This window comes from Patella vulgata, chromosome 5, assembly GCF_932274485.2.
Source record: "Patella vulgata chromosome 5, xgPatVulg1.2, whole genome shotgun sequence".
In the NCBI taxonomy this organism is placed as follows: Eukaryota; Metazoa; Mollusca; class Gastropoda; family Patellidae; genus Patella; species Patella vulgata.
The window spans coordinates 59,890,815-59,911,931 of record NC_065883.2 but is presented as its reverse complement, the minus strand read 5'-3'; the positions used below and the strand labels follow the sequence as shown (position 1 = coordinate 59,911,931).

The 21,117-nt window shown below is 36.2% G+C and overlaps 2 protein-coding genes across 2 annotated transcripts; both read right to left on the bottom strand.

Annotated features, from left to right (window-relative positions):
• Positions 1-1,574: 1,574 nt before the first annotated feature.
• Positions 1,575-14,745, bottom strand: LOC126822014 (proton-coupled folate transporter). The gene is made up of 5 exons (XM_050550731.2): positions 14,607-14,745; positions 7,248-8,440; positions 6,053-6,136; positions 5,446-5,602; positions 1,575-2,244 (listed from the first exon to the last, which is right to left on the bottom strand). Exons 2-5 carry the CDS (start codon positions 8,371-8,373, stop codon positions 2,157-2,159), a joined length of 1,455 nt encoding a protein of 484 aa, XP_050406688.1. The 5' UTR covers positions 8,374-8,440; positions 14,607-14,745; the 3' UTR covers positions 1,575-2,156.
• Positions 14,746-17,207: 2,462 nt separating this feature from the next.
• Positions 17,208-20,654, bottom strand: LOC126822012 (proton-coupled folate transporter). Its single transcript, XM_050550728.2, has 4 exons — positions 19,431-20,654; positions 18,903-18,986; positions 18,305-18,461; positions 17,208-17,667 (listed from the first exon to the last, which is right to left on the bottom strand). The coding sequence occupies exons 1-4, from the start codon at positions 20,644-20,646 to the stop codon at positions 17,589-17,591; spliced, it is 1,536 nt and encodes a 511-aa protein (XP_050406685.1). The 5' UTR covers positions 20,647-20,654; the 3' UTR covers positions 17,208-17,588.
• Between the last annotated feature and the right edge of the window lie 463 nt (positions 20,655-21,117).

Genomic DNA, 21,117 nt, shown 5'->3' with positions numbered 1-21,117 from the left:
ACGACACTGTCCTTTGCAGGCCCTCCGTTCTGCACCACTAACAAGTGTAGACCGCGAAGGAAAGTCCGTTGAAATTTCGATTTCCCCAAAAGTCACAATGTGTGCGCTGTAGACATAAGAATTTAGATCTTATTTGTTTAAACATTTATATAATCATTCATAGTAAGCAGAGCAAGCAGCTAAAATTTCAAGAATTTTCTTTCTTTAACAACATTAAGTTTCATTAAACCTGTTAACTCATGAAAGCCGTGCTATAAATCACTTGTAACATTGACAACTGCTCAAGATGCTTATTGTTATTGCACCCCACTTCTCTATATGATTTCTACTAAATCGGGTGGTTATTTCCAAAGTATGGCAATTTTGGTATATATGGAAAGTAGAGATATCCAATCTTACTACAAAAATACTGGATTCCCCGAAAAACACTCATGGAGCGTATACAGGACAAAAATGTAAGGGTTCCCCTATTCAACAGCCCGACGATTAAGAATTTCTGCACGCGTGATGTCAAAGGTCACACGCGAACATTGAGCGCTTGATCTATAAGTTGATAAACTTTATGAAGAGTTAGACGTACAACACTTTCTGAGATAAAAATGACGGGAAAAGGCGCGGGTAGTGGATAATCCGAGAATTTAATTAGGATTCGATATTTGTAATAAATAGTAAGCGATTAAAGACAACATCGTCTTGTGTATGCAATGAATTCTCCTCTGATTTCCAAGACGTGACGTAAACATGACCTGGTTTGATCGAATATTAATAGCAGGGCATTTACAATGTTTGAGAAGGATTTGAAGCATAATTATGACAAATTGTTTAGTTTGAATATGTTTTTAGTCCATATATACCATTAAATCACCCGGTTTGTACGCGGGAACCCATCTTTAAGCTCCACCAAATCTACTAGAGGGAAAACAATCTGCTTATTCAACGAAAAGAACAAAGGAAGGTTTCCCATCCATGGTACAATGTTAGTTACAATGCCGAGCAATTCCGAGAGAATCGGGTCACAAAATATTGTCTTTTTAAAATCTTTGCATTTTGGATAATCATATTGGATGATCTAATTTATATAAAGCATCATTTTGTTGCTAATGCAGGCGGGTCTATGCATTTGCTCATCGACTAAAAGAATGTGTGAACAGGTCATATTTTCAAAGCTATGAGAAGAAGCATTCCATTTCAATAGCTGTCCTCATGTATGTCATTTGAAACATTCTACCCTCAGAAAACCGTATAGCCCGATGCTAACTCTTGTGTCATCATCGTTGAATTTGAAATGTGGCAGTTGTCACCAATTGCACTGGAATGTTTTTTTGTAAACGCCGTGAACAATGCAAGTCGAATACACTGGTACCTTGCTGCTGGGTTTTGGTACTTCACATTGGTTAGCGTTTTAACAATACCCGACCCATTAAGGGAGGGGTTCCAGATTTCGTGGGTTATCCGCTGATAGAAAAAGTAGAAGCAATCACCTTGTTTGCTGACAGGGAATATGTAACTCAATTAATCTCCATTTAAAATAATAGATAATAATACATTTAAAAGCATTAAACAATCGATATTATATATAGATTTTAATTAAAACAATCCTCAGAAGATCAAAAAAATTGTGATATGAGAATATTTTTCATATAAAATAATAAATTATAATACATATAAAAGCAATACATAGACAATAATTTAAATAATCTCGTGACGATCAGATCTACAAAATGCAATATTATATTATTATATAAGTAAAGACCGTGAAATGCAAATTGATTTGGCCCTACGCCAAGAAAGTTTTAAAGCAATTTACACCATTTAAAGCATAAACACCTTATCATGGTGTAGTCAAGCGAAAACAAGGTGACGTTGCGCCTTTCGTCTAAATATTCGGAATTTCGACTGAATTTATATCAATAACCGTCAAGAACTTGAACAAATAAATGGCAGTCGATCACCCGGGCGATTAATAAATGCAGTTTGTCCATTAACAGTGACGGTGTTTTTTGTTGTTTTGTTTTTTTCATAATTGCGGACTGGTTGACCATTACCATTATAAAATTATTTGTTTTCATTCAAGAATACTGATAAAAAAAAGTTATCAAAGATGAAATATAATCCAGTTTCTAAATGCTTTTGCTTCTCGGCTGTCGGAGGTTTCGCTAGTTTATTCTTTCATACGGACACTCATCTTCTGGTAGTCTTCGATATCCCGATGCCACTTCGTCCTTTGTTTTAACTCTTAACAATCTGAAAATCCAAATTACGGGTATATATTATAATGCAAACCAACTACATGTATTTGATATCCAAAGACCGAATCTTTACTTCTAGATGAGGACAGACCCTGGTTCGAACCGCATCGTGAAGTGACCTTGAAGTCGGTCAAGATTCTGTGCATTAAAACGATTTTTAATAATGTGGCAAAGCTAGTTTCATTTTGTTAGTATTGTTTTATTTATAGTCTGTAGACGCCTAAGTAGTCGAGACTAATAAACGCTATATTTAGATTTAGGTCACTGTTATTTATATTATAGTGAGAGACTGGATATTTGATAACTGGATGAGAGAGAGAGAGAAATGGGGTTTAACGTCCACTCGACACAAACTAGGTCATTTCGGGACTAACATATGTTTTTTTTAAATTTTATTTACATAATTCGCTTGCGCGTAGGGGTCTTTAGCAGTGGGAGGAAACCGGAGGACATGGAGAAAACCCACGAGGTTGGACAGGCGACCCTACTGTATGAATAGTGTGTTGACAGACTCTTTCTAAGTATAATAATATTGCTATCTGTCATATATTATGTTTAATTTTATAATTTAATAGAAACGCATGTCTTGTTATTTATCATACTATTATTGAATTTATATCCATATCCCAAGGTATATAGTGAATTTAAGCATTGCTGACAACTTTGCACAACCAGGAAAAAATACAACTTATATGTTTTCGTTTCCTGGCGCTGCAGTCTGTAAAAACTTTAAATTTAAAAAGTAATACAGGCTAATATATTTTGTTGGAAATGTGCTTATTGAGTATTATTATCTCCCTTTACTTCAAGATACATTATGGGAGATTAGATAAAGAGATGGCAGTTCTCGCTATAATAGTTAAAAACTAGATAGTGTAAAGGTAATTTGCTGAAAATTTCAGTCAAATTGATCCACTATGAGCCGAGAAAGAAGCCGGTGAAATTTTTGCATTGTCTCGGTTATCATTACTAAAATCTTTAATATAAACAGCATAGTCTCGATTATCCACTTTTTCTGATTTAATTATCTTTGGCCGTTAGCATATAGGAATCTAATCCAGCCTACATCGAAGGCTAGCCTTGACATCGAGAGTTTATTATGGTCTGGATAAGTTAATTAATGTCTAATTGATAATTTAGATAACATTTTAGGCCTAAAGAAAGAATTGCAATAAGCAGATTTTGCTCTTGCATAATGCATGTTTAAATAGCTGAATTTGAATATATAGCATGCAATTATAATTTATATACATATCCTATGACTTATTTAACGTTACTAAATTTTACTTTTGTATGTCAACTTTATCATAAATCACATTGTGTCCACCTGTTAAATAATGTTGAATTCCGCGTATAGTTTATAATTTTGCATGACCTATTGAATCTCAGAATTGATGCCATCCTGTCGAGACGGCCAAACGAACGTGTTATCCTGCACTAGAAACGAAACTATAGTTAATACACCAATAGTTCTTGAGAAATGCTCTCTGAGCGCACAGCCTTATTTAGGTGCTTGCATTTAATGAACCGTTACGCTTGCATTTAAGTAGTAGTTATTAGCACACTTTCCGAGGTGTATCGGTGAATATCAGGACAGTTTTGGTGGAGGGGCCCAGCCGAGACGGCTCCCGACCAAAACTGTCCTGATATTCACCGATACACCGAGGAAAGGTGCTAATAAGTTACTTACATCACATTTCTATCGAGTTTTGTGAAGCAAAATGTGAAAAATAATATTTATTATCGAGTCGTTTCAACCGAATAGTGACAAATACTTTCTGTTCATTCATTATTTATCCCTTTCTGAGCCTCACGTTACATTTCATGGTAGAATGATTTCGCAGTGGAGAGACGACATGAGTAGTATTCACACGTGCGTCTTGCTATGATACTCTGAGCGTAAAACAATCACGTGTTTGTTTAGACCACATCGTCAAAACAATGTCTATATGGCGTAGAGACTGCGATATTATTAAATGTATTGTAAAGGAAATGCGAAACGTGGGTCATTCCTGGTGAAAGTATGCATCGGCGGATGGTTCTTCCGTTGAAATTTATTTGTAATAAAGTTTATGACTTTATAGGCGTATTTTTTTCATCCTGCTTATTTTCAAAGCCTGTGAAGTGTCCAGCAAGAGAACTGCGCCTTCTATCATCACAATTAATTAAAATAATTATTCAATATTCTAATTTATATATTTTGCATATTAATATAAATCAAACCAAATTATGAAATAGATGCCAATTGGTATGTATAATAATTGATTTTTGTAATATGTTGTTATGTTAAGTTAATGTCATTGTATATGTTTTTGAACTGCCATGTAGTTCCCCCCATTTTGTTTTGTTACTATGATTTTGATTAGTTGTTTCATGTACATTGGTTAGAGCCTCGTTATCAATTGCGATCTGGGTCGGACTAAACGTCCGCTACTTATTGCTTGATAGATATCTAAAACGGTATAAAAGTATCCGTGTATCAGAAATGATCAGTACTCTTTCTGTACATTTCTGAAACACGGATACTTTTAAGCATGTATTGCAAATAAACAGGACAGTTTTATCAAAGGTTGCCAGTGGCAACGAGTAGAAGCGGGATGTAATGAACAGATACATCCTTTAACTTTAAGCTATTACACAGAACGGCTTGACCTGGGCCAGGTCATCTCTTTGTAAATAGCATAAAAAGAGTTTTCCCAGTTCATCAAAACTTACTGTATATATGTTTTAATGCATAATAAAACTTGATAGTTTTATACAGCTTTGTTCCGTTTGTTCGAACAGAGAGAGCCGAACATAGCACAACTACCTTTTAGCTAGCCCGGCCTCTTCTCTGAAGAGGCTCTACTTTAAACGGCCTGTGGTCGGCCGATAGATCACTACTGACAGAGAAATTACCGGGGTGTGGGTCCTGAGCAAGCACTGTAGCAGAATTCCCCACACTACCAAACCGCTACACCATTTCGTGGCCAAAAACAGAAAAAGAGTGCCACAATAACCTCATCGCTTTACACGTACCCCGTTATCCTCGACATAACAGACTCCCCCATTTTATAATCATATTATTACGCTTTACAGTGTCATAAAATTTGGACATTTGTCGTTTTAAGTACATAAACCATGGGGTAACTAACTATATTCAATTACCCCGCATTACATAAATATATAACGTCAAATATTTCAGAGAACAACTTACACTAAGAGGCCCAGCGTTACGATCATAAATACCGCCATACAGACAAAGATAAAACCTCTAAAAAAGGAAAAGGTTTTGGAATAAATGTAATCAGAAAGACTTCCTGCCACCGCTGCTGTTACTACTTCAACAGCTGCAAAACCAGCAAACAGGGCTCCTAGAATAGAAATTTCATGATAAATTTCTCAGTCAATCAAAGTCGATCCACTGCATTCATTCATTCATTCATTCATCCAATGTTCTTAACAAAATGGAATATGTTGAATGTAGGGTTCCTCAAATTCGAAATTAATGAATTCATTTACGAACTAGGCGAATCTGAATTCAAATTTCCTACTAGTATAGAGACACGCGCAAATAAAATCACCATGTGTTCTAAATTCTTACAATGCCGCGCACCTCATTTTGGATCTTTTAAGCCATATTTTGGGCATTTATTGATTTTCGAAATAATGCTCAATATATGTTAGTATTGCATATACAACTTAACAACAAATTCCTTATTGAGCTCCAAAGGAAATATATGTAGATTAAAATTTGCATGAACGTTTCCATCCACTCACAGTCAGCGATTCGTAATTTTGAATCAATTGTTTTTAAAACTGACCTTGTTCTTTCAATAAAACATGTCGAGATGAAAAAGATCTAATCATGGGTATGATCAATCTAATAAACACTCCTGCTCCTGTCGCTGTAATGAAACAAAAAAGAACACAATGAATGGTCTGCTTCTTGGTTTTGAGATCAGTTTTTGGGGATGATCCAACTATTTAAAAAGAATGGAAAGGATGTATTAATATTGGGAGATTTATGCTATCTATATGAATAATTACATTACCCGAATATAAGAATTTTATGACTTAGATATCAGTGCACCAACGGACATGTCTTGCTTAATAACATTAAGCATGAGTTTATTTGAAACACAGTTAATTTGTTTTCAATATACTGTGAGAAAAATAGGATCAGGTCTACAGCCAAACAGTCAAGGCTAGTTTGGTATTGTTCAAAACACTCGTGAGGGAAAGTTACCAATGACGTCATTAGGCATAAATAACCAATCACATAATTAATTACATACATTTGGCAAATTCAACAATTAATACTAATAGCAGAAATCTAGTCATATAAAACATAAGATTTATGCACGTCAGGGCAGATACGCGTCAGATTCTTTAGAGATCAGAGAAGCATTGGATTCTTTAGAGATCAGATGCCATGTAGATTATGTAGGAGAGACCGTTGAGGTTCAAGAGACACCATCTGGATTCAGAATACCTCGTTAATTCACAGGAGAGCCATGATGTAGTGGGATCCGTCAGTAACTCGCTTTGTGAGTTTAGTGGGGTTTTGAGATAGAATAAGAGACATGTTATTATTTGCGGGGGTAGTCTATGCATGTAACTCGTGTATCTTGTGCTTTACGAAAAATGTTGAAACGAACTGTGTGCAGTTGTTCCTCATGAGTGATAAACAAACGTGAGAAGGTCTAGCAACTAGAGTAAATTAATATCTGAGCCAGAGACAAATCTAGACGATCACCGGCAAAGAAGATGTGTAGCAAGAGATTATATCGGACGTCAAATGTGGTAAACGATTTGGTGGCACTGCTTCCGACAACGTATATTGCTACAAGGATCAGCCATTATTAAATCACACATATGTATCGGTTTATACCGATTTTTAATAGGAAGTAAGAAATATAAATAGTTAACCAGACAGTCGTTAATAAAAGCTCTTGATACAAAACTTTAATTAATCTTGTATTATTCACAGTTTAATTATCAATATCAATGACTTACCTGCATAGGCAAACGTGTCTGTTGAAGCAAACGAGAAAATGAAGAGCGAGGCAATAGAGGAGATACAGCCAACGATGCCCAATGATAAGTCCTGTAAATTGAAGAGTGTTTGTAATAACTTGGAGACAACTAAAATCGCAAACCAGCAGACTATTAATCCAGCGGACACGTAAAGAGTTAATTTGACCTCACCCCAACAGAACGGGGCATACATTAAAACCATCTGCTGGATATTGGATTTGGTAAAGTTTACAGATACAGTTAGAATAAAACAGACGAGCGCGGCCACCATCATCCATCTTCTTTCCTTGAAGTACTTACTCTTCATATACACGGAACAGCAACGTAGAAACAAACCCGGGGAGCACGTTAATCCCGAAGTTATCTCCAAGGTTTCTGGAACAACGGTCAGCACCAGACACAGAAGACAGACACTTGCTGCAGCAGACAGAATCATGGGGTTTCTGAAGTCGTGGTTTTGAATCCAGAATCCTGTTGTAACTATAGCTACCGATGTGGTGACGGCTTGTAAAGCTTCTATAACTGCTATACGATACGTTCTCACCTTTCCTGGGGGCGTTATGTCTGCTATGATCCCGAAACACGAAAGTAACATCACTGCATATCCACCAGAGATGTTTTCAATTCCGCAACCAATCAAAAGATAATACATACTTAAATCGAGACTTATAAATAGGTAAAAGAAGATGGCTTTACCTAATATACCTATCGTTGGTATCAAAATGCCCACTTTTCTTCCGACTTTGTCCACGATGGGTCCAAAGAATATTGCAGGGATGATTCCAATGACGTTAACTACTTTATTATACATCATAAATTGCGTCATTTCATCTTGCTCTCCTTTTGTGTCGTTCGAAACTGACGTGTGGTTTCCGAATAGTTCACAGGTGTAATTTTTACCATGTCGCTGAGTCTGGAGACGACTGTGAGCGTAGAACACGTTAATAGGAATAGCAATCCCATGAGCGACAAAAAACAAGAACACAACAGTTTCAATGACAAGGCATCTCAGACGGCCAACATTCCTTTCCGATTGATTATGCAGTCCATCGTCAGATGTGTGTCTAAGTAGTGACCTGTATTCGCTACCAACGTCCGTAGCCATCTTTTTATGGAAAAAGTAGACCGACGAGTTACGTCAATTTTTTCTTAATTGATGATCTTTTCGTGACCTGTAAAAATAAACATTTATTTGTATAGTTTACACTGTAAATTCCTCTATTCTTATGAATCCAACAGCTATGAAATTGAAAAGCCCACCAAAGGTGACGTTTAATACAAATGCAACATGAAATTAAAAGCAGTCATAATTAATACAGCGGTGACATAGTATGAAAAACTAGTAAGATGATATTATGAAAAATTAGCGTGTGCTAAATTGAAAACCGTAGAGGATTCACTACAATTTAGCTTTCTGCCATAGTGGGTGTCTGAAAGATTCCACCAACGGAAAAGACAGCGATGTTCGTAACAAGAAAAAACGTATCCCGGGCAATTAATTATTTAAAGACACAAACAGTTCTAGTATCTTTTATTCGAAAAAATTACCGGACATTTTAAAAAAAAGAGAAATGTCTTGGTCATGAGCATGACACAACCCGGACTATATGTTATTCAGAAACCAGCGGCTGCCAGGCAGGATAAGCCCACATTTTCGAGAGATTGATAGAGAACAAGCTAAAAACGCGATTTTTCGTACAATCGGGGGCCATAATTCAGGAAGTTAAGGTCGGATAATCGCGAATATCGAAATGAACCACGATCTTTGGGTTATAAACTTACATTTCAAGTTTCAACAAAATCGGATAAAAATTGTGACCTCTATAGGGTCCACAACCTTGATATACCATATTTTTACGCTATTTGAGAACGAGGGGCGGCAATTTTGTCTGTCAGTTTTGGGCCGATTTTCACGAAATTCGAACTCAGCTGTCCTTAGGGTGTAACGGTGGTATAATAATACGTTTTTTTTAAAAATCGGATAAAAATGATGACCTCTATAGGGTCCACAAGCTAAAAACGCAATTTTTCGTACAATCAGGAGACATAATTCAGGAAGTTACGGTACGATATGCGCGAATATCAAAAGGAACCGAGATCTTTGGGTTATAAACTTACATTTCAAGTTTCAACAAAATCTGATAAAAATTGAGACCTCTATAGGGTCCACAACCTTGATATACCATATTTTGACGCTATTTGAGAACGAACGTCGGCCATTTTGTCTGTCAGTTTTGGGCCGATTTTCACGAAATTCGAACTCAGCCGACCTTAGGGTGTAACGGTGATATAATAATCCGTTTTTTAAAATCGGATAAAAATTATGATCTCTATAGGGTCCACAAGCTAAAAACACGATTTTTCATACAATCAGGGGCCATAATTCAGGAAGTTACTTTCCGGTATGCGCGAATACCGAAAGGAACCGAGATCTTTGGGTTATAAGCATACATTTCAAGTTTAAACCAAATAGGATAAAAATTGTGACCTCTACAGTGTTCACAAGCTAAAAACGTGATTTTTCGTACAATCAGGGGCCATAATCCATGAAGTTACAGTCCGATACATGCCAATATCGAAACGAACCAAGATCTTAGGGTGATAAAGCTATATTTCAAGTTTCATTGAAATCGGATAAAAATTGTGACCTGTAGACTGTTCACAAACAATTGAGGACGGACGGACGGACGAACGGACAGGGGCGACGACAATATACGTCCACATAAAAATGTGGGCGTATAAAAAAAAAACTTAACTCTTATCATTAAAATCTGCTCAGTTTTATTCACACCTCAAATGTCAAACGTTTCCAGATTTGCGTGCAAATAAATAATTTATCATTATCTGGATTGTTTTGAAAACAGGATGCTCTCGGTGCAATTCGTCATGTCCTAATTTATACGTATTGGTTTTCACGATTATTGCACCAGCTATTTACTTCCTTGTTGCTTTTGTAACACATCCCCAAAATCATGAAGCCTACTGTTAGTAGATACAGTTTTAAGGAATACCCGGTCATTTTTTTCAGGAAAAACCTCCCCTAACAATTACATGACGGAACTTATTATTTCAACGGGAAAATTGAACTTTGTTCCGGGTTTTGTTACGGTAGTAACGGATCATATTTGGGAGTAGCAGATCACGCTCCCTTGTTTTGAATACTCGTTTTAACTAACATGTTATTTAGATCATTATTCTAGGGAGAATGGATTTGAGTTTAAGGTGAGCTGGAAAATCCACCGGGTCAATATTAAATGTCACAAACAGAATTAATATCCATACATAAACAAAAATATTTTTTAAAGGGACTATACTTGATATTTCAGACCAAAAATCGGCAAAAACAAATTAAACAAGTTTCTTTATTTTTCTAGCATCGCCTAAGTTATACACTTTCATAGAATGTCAATCGTTTCCATATGCAATGTACCATAGTAATTTACTATTTGCCTTATATTTCGACCCTGTTAAAGAAAATTAATGTATGCACGGAACAGAAGATGCGTTGTGGCTCTTCATGTTCAGTTCCTGGGCCGCAGCACCTAAACATTTTTAATGATATGGGCTACACAATATATTCATCAGCGTGTCGTACCTTTGTTCATCTAGGAACTATATAAATTTGGAACTAGTTTCGCAATCTGTGAATATGTTTTGTTACCTTTTTGATTTGGTTTTGTTACTTTTAAAATGTATCGACACGCAAATCATAAATTCAGCACAGGGTTTTTACTCTGGACCATTAAATAAAATTGCCATTCACGATGTATAGCCTACGGGTATTCGGATACAATCCTTTGCGGTTTTATTCTTCAGAGACATTGTGGATATGAATATTGTACTAGTACAATTCTTGTATAGTTTCTCGAATGCTCGTGGATGAATAAATTAAAACAGGGGTCTTGTTGATTGTTAATATTTCTATATTCATCGGTTAACAAATAATCCAGGGGATCACGTGGCTAAGTGGGTAAGACGCTGGCTCGCTATCCTGCGGGTCGGGAGTTCGATCCCTGCATTGGCCGAGAAAGTTCATCCAGATTTACCGGCGTGGTTTTCCCCTTGTCAGTGATGCAGGACGGAGGGCCTGACAAGGACAGCAGTCTAGTCGTTCGGATGGGACGAAAAATCGAGGCCCCGTGTACACATTGGCGTGCACGTAAAAGATCCCTTGGCAGTTGGATTTCGATATAAGAGTATAGGCCGTAGCGCCGCTGCCCGGGCAAAATTTCCCTCATAGCACACTGTATGGCGTATGCCCGTCTTCATTAGCCCAGTTTAGGAGCAGTCATTTCATTTCAGACTGATAGTTCTCTGACCTGACTGAGTCATTTGAGTCTATATATCACTATGCGTTACCTATGGCATTAATCCCATAATCTAAACAATATGATAACTAAAACGGTTTAGCTTGTAGACCTTAATTATTATTTATAAGATATGAAAAGTGTAAAACAAAGAATACTGGAGAAAAAATGAAATACAATAAGATACAATACATTGGGGTAATTAAGGTGAGTTAGAATCAACACTATACGTATTAGCACGACATATTAAATATTTACTATTGGGCCGAATTTATGAATTGTGAGAAAAATAAATATTTAGAATTAACTGAACTTCGCTCTACTACAATATGTTTGATTGGCTTTTGTATGGTGGCTGTTTGGTATCATGTCGTAATGTCGTGATGTCGCCTTTCATAACGCGACAACCCGACATCACGACATTTCTACCCGACAACACGACAACCCGACACCACGACATTTTTACTCGACATCACGACAATTTTACCCGACATTACAACACTAAAAATGTCGTAATGTCGGGTAAAAATGTCGTGATGTCGGGTAAAAATGTCGTGGTGTAGGGTTGTCATGTTGTCGTGATGTCGGGTTGTCGTGATGTCGGGTTGTCGCGTTATATCTTGACCATGTTGTACATCTCTATATTCGTTTAAAAAACAACCTAAAACACATTTATTTAATCATGTTAACAATCGTTAACATGTTCATAATCTTGTTGTTTATTTATGATTTTCCTAAGGCTAAGCAGAGATAAGCAATTTGATTGGTCGATGTTTTGGGACACAATAACCTTGATTCTAGCTAATTCTGAGTTTGATCATGAGAGAGAGAGAGAGAGAGAGAGGTTTAACGTCCACTCGACACAAACTAGGTCATTTCGGGACTAACATATGGTTCAATTTTATTTCAATAATTCGCTCGCGCGTAGGGGTCTTCAGCAGTCGGAGGAAACCGGGGGACCCGGGGAAAATCCACGAGGTTAGACAGACGACCCTACTCTTTGTCATGTACAAGCTTGGGCTGGAAACTACACCACTTAACTCAATGACAGACACACAGACAAGGGCGGCTTCATAATATGTTCACATTATGAAATGAAATAGGGTTTAACGTCCTACTTCTGCTCCGACTGAGCTAATGAAGACGGTTCACATTATGAATGTGGACGTATACAAATGGATACGAATGCAACTCAAACTGCACTGTGAGTGTCATAGGCGTACGTGGCCGAACTTGTTTGGGGGGCCAGCATATTTTCCCGACGGGGGGTCTGGGGGGCCTCCCCCATAAAATTTTGAAAACCAGACGGCCGTAGACGCGATTTCCAGGCATTTCGAATACTTTCTAGTAATTTGGAGTGGGTAGTAAATTTTGTCAGTTGCAGCATAAAAACTGGTAAAAGTCATCTTTAAAATACAAGCTCTATTACTACGAAAACAAAGAACAAGTCGAACGATTTACTTTTGCCACATTTTTCATTTTATGAGACTTCACATTTTTTTATCAGGGAAGGCATAAACAGAGAGTTTATACTGCTTTTCAGATCACTTCTATCACTGGGCTCGTCCGGTGCATGGAGTTGGATGCCAGTATACAGGAACACAGTCAAGAACTGAGAAAGGCCATGTGTACGTGCTAGTTCTATTCAGATGGCGTACGTGTTCATCATTGACTGGACTGCTTTCTTTCCGCTTCCATATTATTAAAAATATTCAAAACCCGACAGACGGCGCGACGCTTCCCGACAAACTGAGCATTCATTCCCGACAAGACCATAGCCTTCCCCGACAAGGCCATACCCCTACCCCCACCCCATTTTCAACAACTCCTCGTCTAATGACCGATCTCACAAGATCTCACAATTCTGAGCTCTTTTCAGATTTCTATTTTTTTTCATGAAAATATTTGCCCCCCCCCCCCCACCTCGTACGCCTATGGTGAGTGTGAATCAACTTCCACTTGATCAACCATTTTGCCAGTTTTTTGTTATGAATATCATCGTGGCCGCTTATAACATTGATCATGGAAGTCGACAACTCGACAACCCGACATCACGACAACCCGACAACCCGACACCACGACATTTTTACCCGACATCACGACATTTTTACCCGACATTACGACTTTTTTAGTGTCGTAATGTCGGGTAAAAATGTCGTGATGTCGGGTAAAAATGTCGTGATGTCGGGTTGTCGCGTTATGAAAGGCGACATCACGACATTACGGCATGATACCAATCAGCCACCATACTTTTGGGTTGAGTTAAATGTGTTTTTTTGTTGTTTATCGTGTATGCTGATAGCATAAGTGAGAACTCGAGTGGAACACCTTTGTAGACGGAAATATATATAGTCAAATCACTTCAAAATGAAATACGCATACACGCATGCAAAAAGGGACACATAGCCTATGGCTATGCCAATTCACTAATCCAGCTGGAAGATATAATTATATGCAAATAGAGATATATTTAAGAATAGAGAACGGGAAAATGTAGACTCAACGCCTACGACATTAACCTACATGGGTGACATCTTTGCAAGTATATTATGGAAAAGATGATTGTTTAGTTCGCTATTCTTTTGCTTTTCATACATGGGTGATATATCTTTATTTATTCTTTTTATTTTTTTGTGCGGGGGTTGGGGGGGGGGGGGGTATTTTGTGAATCCATGAAATTACAGCCCATATACAGTACATTCAAAAGTATGAAATTATAGCCCATATTACAGTACATGCAAAAGTATATTTCATTAAGATATAAATACAGTAATATGAATTGTTTCTAAATAAATAATTTATTGTATTAGTACTTAACATTTCTTTACTTTAAAATATAAATAGAGATATTTGAAATCTTTTAAATAAATTATTTAGAGTATAGGTACGTTGTTTCACCCATGTCTTAAACCGGCTCTGATTGTATCTGACAGTGCTTTTGTCCTAAGTAGGCTAGGCTAATTAATTATTACGAAACATTGTTTTTTCGGTTAAAGAAATATTCGATGAACAAGTAAAGCATATTACTTACCAAATTAAGACATAAAAGACAAGCTACTGCCTGTACTACAATCAACATTCATTGTTTCATGCACTTTCTTTCAAAATGTGGGCTTTTCCACGAACAGGAAGTTTTCGCGTAATCTTTCCCGTGAATCACAATAGTTATGTAAAGAAATGACATCACCGTTGTGGCTTTTAAATTACAGAGCTGTCGGTAACATTGCGATATAGTTCAATGGAATCTACTAAAACCCATTTACTTCAGTTCCCTTTTTCTGAAATACAAGTTCATTTAAAGTGCATTCAGTATAAATGCTTTATGTATATACATGTAGCCTACATTATAATAGATTGAGTTAACAGTCAAATCTTTAATTAAAATAACACTGGTTATTTTTCTGTGGTTATAATATTCATGTGCAATGTTTGATAGTGGTGCACGCCATTATACTAAAGTGAATTAAACCTCCAATAAAGGATTGGGTATACTTTTCAAACATAAAGATTTTGCAAATTGAGTTTTCGAGGCGGTGCAAATGTTTCTGCATTGAGTTAGCTCCCCTGAACCTACGCTGGGGGTGGAAATTTTGTTGAAAATCCCCAGGCCATCCCAATGTATATTATTAGCGTGGGTTATCAGAGACGATAATATATCGAGTACTTATAGATTTTTTGCCAAATCGGCGCCATTCTAGTAAATAGCAGGTCGTTTCGGCTTTTGAACTAATAAGGAACGAAATCGAAACGAAAACATCTGATTGGTGTTGGGACGTATAATAACTTTTAATAAGGTTGAGACCTATATCACCCGACCTATAAATAAATAATACTTCATATTTATAGACATATCTACGCAATAATACATGATGCATGATGTATGTGGGGGTAGGTAGTACGTTCGAGAGGATTTTCTACATTTTCGTGTGGAATAACTATTTGCAGTATATATCCATGGTTGTAAGTACCAAAATATTCATAGAATAGAAATTCAGGAGCGAAAGATAATGAAATTAACAGTGACGGCAAATTATTTGCCGACTATAAATTATGGTGTCTATTTCAGTCACTTCCCGTATCGTCTTTTTAAAAAAGCGACGTCGACTTTTTAACACGATGCTTTATTAAAACTGTATTGTATTTATAGATTCCCTTAATAAGGAGACTTCATTATTTTGCATTTTTAAATGTAAATACAACTAGAACTGCGAAGTATTAATGACGGGTTTCACCGGTGCCACGTTACCCTTGAACTTATGTCACTCCCGGTGCCACGTTATCCTTGAACTTATGTCACTTCCAGTATCAATGAAAGCGTTAAGCAGATTTCCACATAAGCATTGCACAAATAGATGCAGAATCAACCAAATCTAGCAATATCAATTGCATCTATACATTTGTTACCATGTGTTAAATATGTCAAAAAAGTGATCCTGACAAAATTTGTTACTAACTTACCGATAAGTTAGCTAATTTTCTAATGGGAAATTAAAATGGGAAAAAATCTCTTAAAAATGCACATGCAAGTTTTGATTGTTTTTCATTTTGAATTATTAGATGATATTTATATCCTGATATAATGTTTTTCTCGGAAATTTTAAAAAGGTTAGCCTACGTGTTCGGATAGGGTGTTTTGCTTTTTTGCTTCAATGTTAAGCTATATAGAACATAGGGGTTTGGTGTTCAACTTTTCTGCACCAACAAGGCGATTGATAGTGGGGCACCCTAAGAAAAGCTATATGTTGACACATTTATGATGGCCAGTAAATTATCTAATAAGTTCAAATACAGTTAAGGATGTTGACATATCTTATCTATAAGATTTTTTGTTGAGAGATATGCTCTTTTATTTTTTACCACAACCAGTGGCATAGCTAGGTTTTCTGTGTAGGTGGGGGAGGCATGGTTGCCAAACCCAAACCCCCCCCCCTCCCAACCACACACACACACACAATTCTCTCTCTCTCTCTCTCTCTCTCTCTCTCTCTCATTTGCGATTGCTCCGAATTTCAAATCTTTTGCAAGGTAGCATGCCCCCTAACCCCACTTCTTCGCAAATTTCTGGCTATGGCACTGAACAACCGATTTCTCACAATGTGACAGCATAAATTGCTGAAAAAGAAGTCCAATTGTGTGAAATGTTGTTGACAGTTGAATACTTATCTAGGTCAATTTTATATCATGTCTTTTACCAGGAAGTTGAGACACTGTTCTAGAAAGTTAAATGACTCGAAAACCGCTTGATTAATAAATCCCTGATTCATTAGTTTTGCTATAAAATAAGATCACAAAACGTGCTTGATATTTACAATCTAAAATTGTGAAATTCAATATGATTTATATGATTTTTCTTATATCACAAATAGCAATCTCAGAGAATTTTTAAAAATTCTGTACAGAACTGTGTCTTGTATCGTGTTCACAAGATATCATAAATCTGAAAATAAACGTGGGGGTAAATGCAAAATCTACCATCTAAATATTCTGAATTCCAATGGGGTTCGACATTCTGCCGTTATGAACAATCCAACCAAGTTTTAATAAATTCCATTCAGAATAGTCAACCATAACACCACAAAACACAATGGAAATTTACAATTAGTAAATTGACAACCAACTTAGGTGACATCAATATAAATCCACACTGTATGTCGGAAGATAAAAAAAAAAGCAAACATACAAAACAGGTGATTGTAAGGGAGATAACACAGTATTAATCTTTACAGAATCAGACATGCATTTATTTACAGGCCATACTTACGGCCCAGCTAAGTAAAATTTTGAACGATGTTGATTGTCTCAATCTTTCAATACATGAAGCCAACTGCGTATATTATTATATTTAATAAAAAAGTCCAATTTCACAAAGAATCACTAACTCATCTGTGTATACCACCTCATAACTATTCATGAAAACTTTTGAAGAAAATGTCAATTCTGTTAAGAGCAAAGAGTATGCAAAATAAAAAAAAAATGTTAGAAATCTATGATAAAATATAAGGAGAAGTTATTATTAGTCCTGATGTTGTTCAATATTGACCGTTCTTATAACGGAGGATCCTAACTGTCTTTTCATTCCTACATCCAATATTCTGAAAAGTAAAAAGATAAATTCATATGTACCATATATATGTACCATAACAGTAAGTGATTCAATAATTCAAAGTAATAATAATTCAAGTAATTAAGGCCATGCAAAATACAAAAAAAACATTCTGAATCTCAGACAATTCTTTCAAAAAATCTGAAGCGACCCTGAGTTTTTTATTTTCGCATTTTTATTTTTGTCAAAGAATCTCTACTGAGCACTATATATTTATGTCATCATGCTGTTTATAGGAATGTAGTTTTATCCAGTGATTGCCAGTTACATTTATCAGGGTTGTATAATTTTGATATAGCATTCCTACCTGTAAACGGGGGAAAAATATTTACATCAGGTAATTAATGAGATTGTTTATAATTTTTTAAATGAAGTGATGCATGAGTATCTGAAAACCAAAATTTTTTTGTACGGCCTAATAGCTGATTGAAATGATAAATTGATTGCATAATTCAGAGAATTAATAATTTGCATATGGCTTGGAATAATAAATTGTATAATAATTGACTGAATTAAGTTAGAGACACAAATCAGAGAGAGAGAGAAATGGGGTTTAACGTCCACTTGACACACAAATCAGTTATAAAGAGTAAATATCATTCTCACAAAAATTAACAAGCACTTACATTAACAGGATTAGAACAAATCCAACAAGAATGGCCATACATAAGAAAACAAAACCACTAAAGAAATCTAGAGTTAAATTGTAAACTATAGTAGCCACTAATCCCATTATAGCTGTACAGGTCAATTCTATCACTCCAACACTAGCAAACAATATACCTGGAAAATACAAACACAAAGACAGGCTGCCAGGCAACAAAACATCTACCCACAGCAAGCACATAAAAACCTGACATTTCCATAATTTTTCGTGAAATAAAATTTAATCAAATGAGATTAAATATCCTTCTTCCCCCCCCCCCCCAAACTAGGCTAATAAAAGCAGGCATACACCATGTAAGTGCAATGTGTTTTGAGGGAAATTTTGCCTAATCATTGAAGAATGGACCTCAGTTTTTCATTCCACCCAAATAATTAGATGTTTTTCCTTCCCAGACTCTCTGTCTTGCATCACTGAGATGATGGGGAGACTGAGGAAGTTTGTCTGACAGCACCAGGATCAAACCTAAGACTTCTTGGTTAGTGAGTCAGCATAATATTCACCAAGTCACAATTGCTCCAAATCTTTGATGAATAGTTTTACGTATATTAATCTCTTACCTTGTTCATCAGCTGATACTTGATGTGACATCATAGAACGTAAAACTGGTGTTGTTACATCTGCCAATATACCTACTGCACTGGCTGTATAGAACAAAAATTGATGTTATTTAAAAAGAAACATTTCCATTCATATACAACTAGATTCCTTTTTTAACAGTTAGACATTTTTACTTGGATGTAAGTTAGCTTGATAAAAGTGTTGTCTTTCACGAAAGTTGAGTTTACTTTAGTGTTCAGACAGTTATGGGATTCGGACATTCGGTGCCTGTATGTTAATAAAGATGATGATCAATATTTGTGAAAACTGATTAAGAACTCAAATCTGTAGCAGGTCTAAGCAGGCCTACTTTCGTTAAAAACTTAAAATTGATCCCGATACTAATTATTCTTGAAAATTTGATCAAAGTTACCGTTAGTTCAGTCTAGACTCCTAGACATAGAGTGAGTTCATGGATGGATGAATGGATAGACATGGCTGACCAGAATATACCACCACTTTATACCAAAAATAACAAAACTACTTACATGCATATATGTAAACATCTTTCGTGGCCAGACCCCACAATATTAACGAACCAGTATTGGATATACAGCCTAGTATTCCTGGCATTCTTTCAGATATTCGATGTCCAAAACATTTCAAAAATCCTAATATGATCACCCAATTCACTAGAACTTGCACAGCACTGACTAGGTTGATTTTTGTCTGCTGCCAACAAAAAGGTTTATTCAACAAAAATAATGTCATTAACAACATTTTTGAAAGACCAACGGATATTATGACAAAGAATGAGATCATACAAATCCACAATTTCCATCTTCGACGATTTGCTGTATCCTTTGTATAAAGTTGGACACATCTTTTCAACGTAGCTAGGTTAAATGGAACCCTGTTGTGAGGTTTTAGAGTTTCTGGAATGCAAAATGATGTAAATAGGAATGCCATAACAAGTAACATAGTAGAAAACAACATCGGCACAAAAAATCCTGCTATTGGAATCCAGAATCCTGCTATCAAAAGAGCAGTCGCAGATGATGTGGCTAACATGGCCTCCAATGCAGTGATTCTTATTGCACGACTTTTGCCCGGTTGGGTGATATCAGCTATAAGGCTAAACATAGCCATCAGACAAGTCCCATAACTCCCAGTTGCTCCTTCAATACAGTTACCAATAAATAAATAGTTTATATTCAGCTTCAAATGAATTACAACTGCATAAACAACAGCCCGTATTAAACTTCCACTTAAAGCTATAAGTAACACCAACTTGCGGCCATATCTATCTGATAATCCTCCCATAAATAATGTCGGAAGAATTGCAGGAAAGGCAGTAGCACAAGTTAAATACAACAGCATGTGGGTTGTTTCCTTTTGTATTTTTCTCTCAATATGACTGGCTGTAGAGTTACGTATCTTTGGGATATCTTCACATGGATGCATGCCACTTATATTTACTGCTGAATATTTTTCCGCAATTTTATCGAAAAGGAAATATTGTGTGATGGAGACACTGGTCACTATCGATAAAAAATATAAGAAAACAACAACCTCTATCAGAACATATTGTCGTATACCCTGACATGACCATAAATCAATTCTGAAAGCAACTAATGTTCCTGATTCTTGTAAAGATTGATTCTGTTGGTCGATTAAAGGGGTGTTTTCATCTGAATCTTCTTTAATTGATGAACCAGCCCAGTCTATTTCCTCAGGACCTTCATATTTCTTAATCTTCTCCATGATATTGATTCCCTGAAATTAAAAAGAGTATAAATACTACACAAAATGGTTTGTTTGCTAAATATTCTAAACTCATTAGAAGCTAAATATCAAATAGAAAAGGCAGGAAAATATTGAAACAAAATCTAGACAAAGAAAACAATACATCTAAGCTTATCACCTTGTCCATATGTCCATGTAGTAATCCATTTTCTGTCAATTAAATAGAATGAGTTACAACCAGTGGCGTAGTGAAGGGGGCGACAGTGGCAACAGCCCCAAACGTCCCCATCCCCATATCCCCCCTCCCCATAAAAGTCTCAGTATATTACATATTATGAGTTGCTATCATCATTCTTCCACTCTGCTCTGGTCGGTCTTATAATAACTCTCACAAAACAGATTGAATTGACAGGCAGATCTCTAGACCCCATTCCTCCCCCACAGCCCTCAGGTTGCTCGCACCTACAGTGCTCACATGATGCCTTCTTC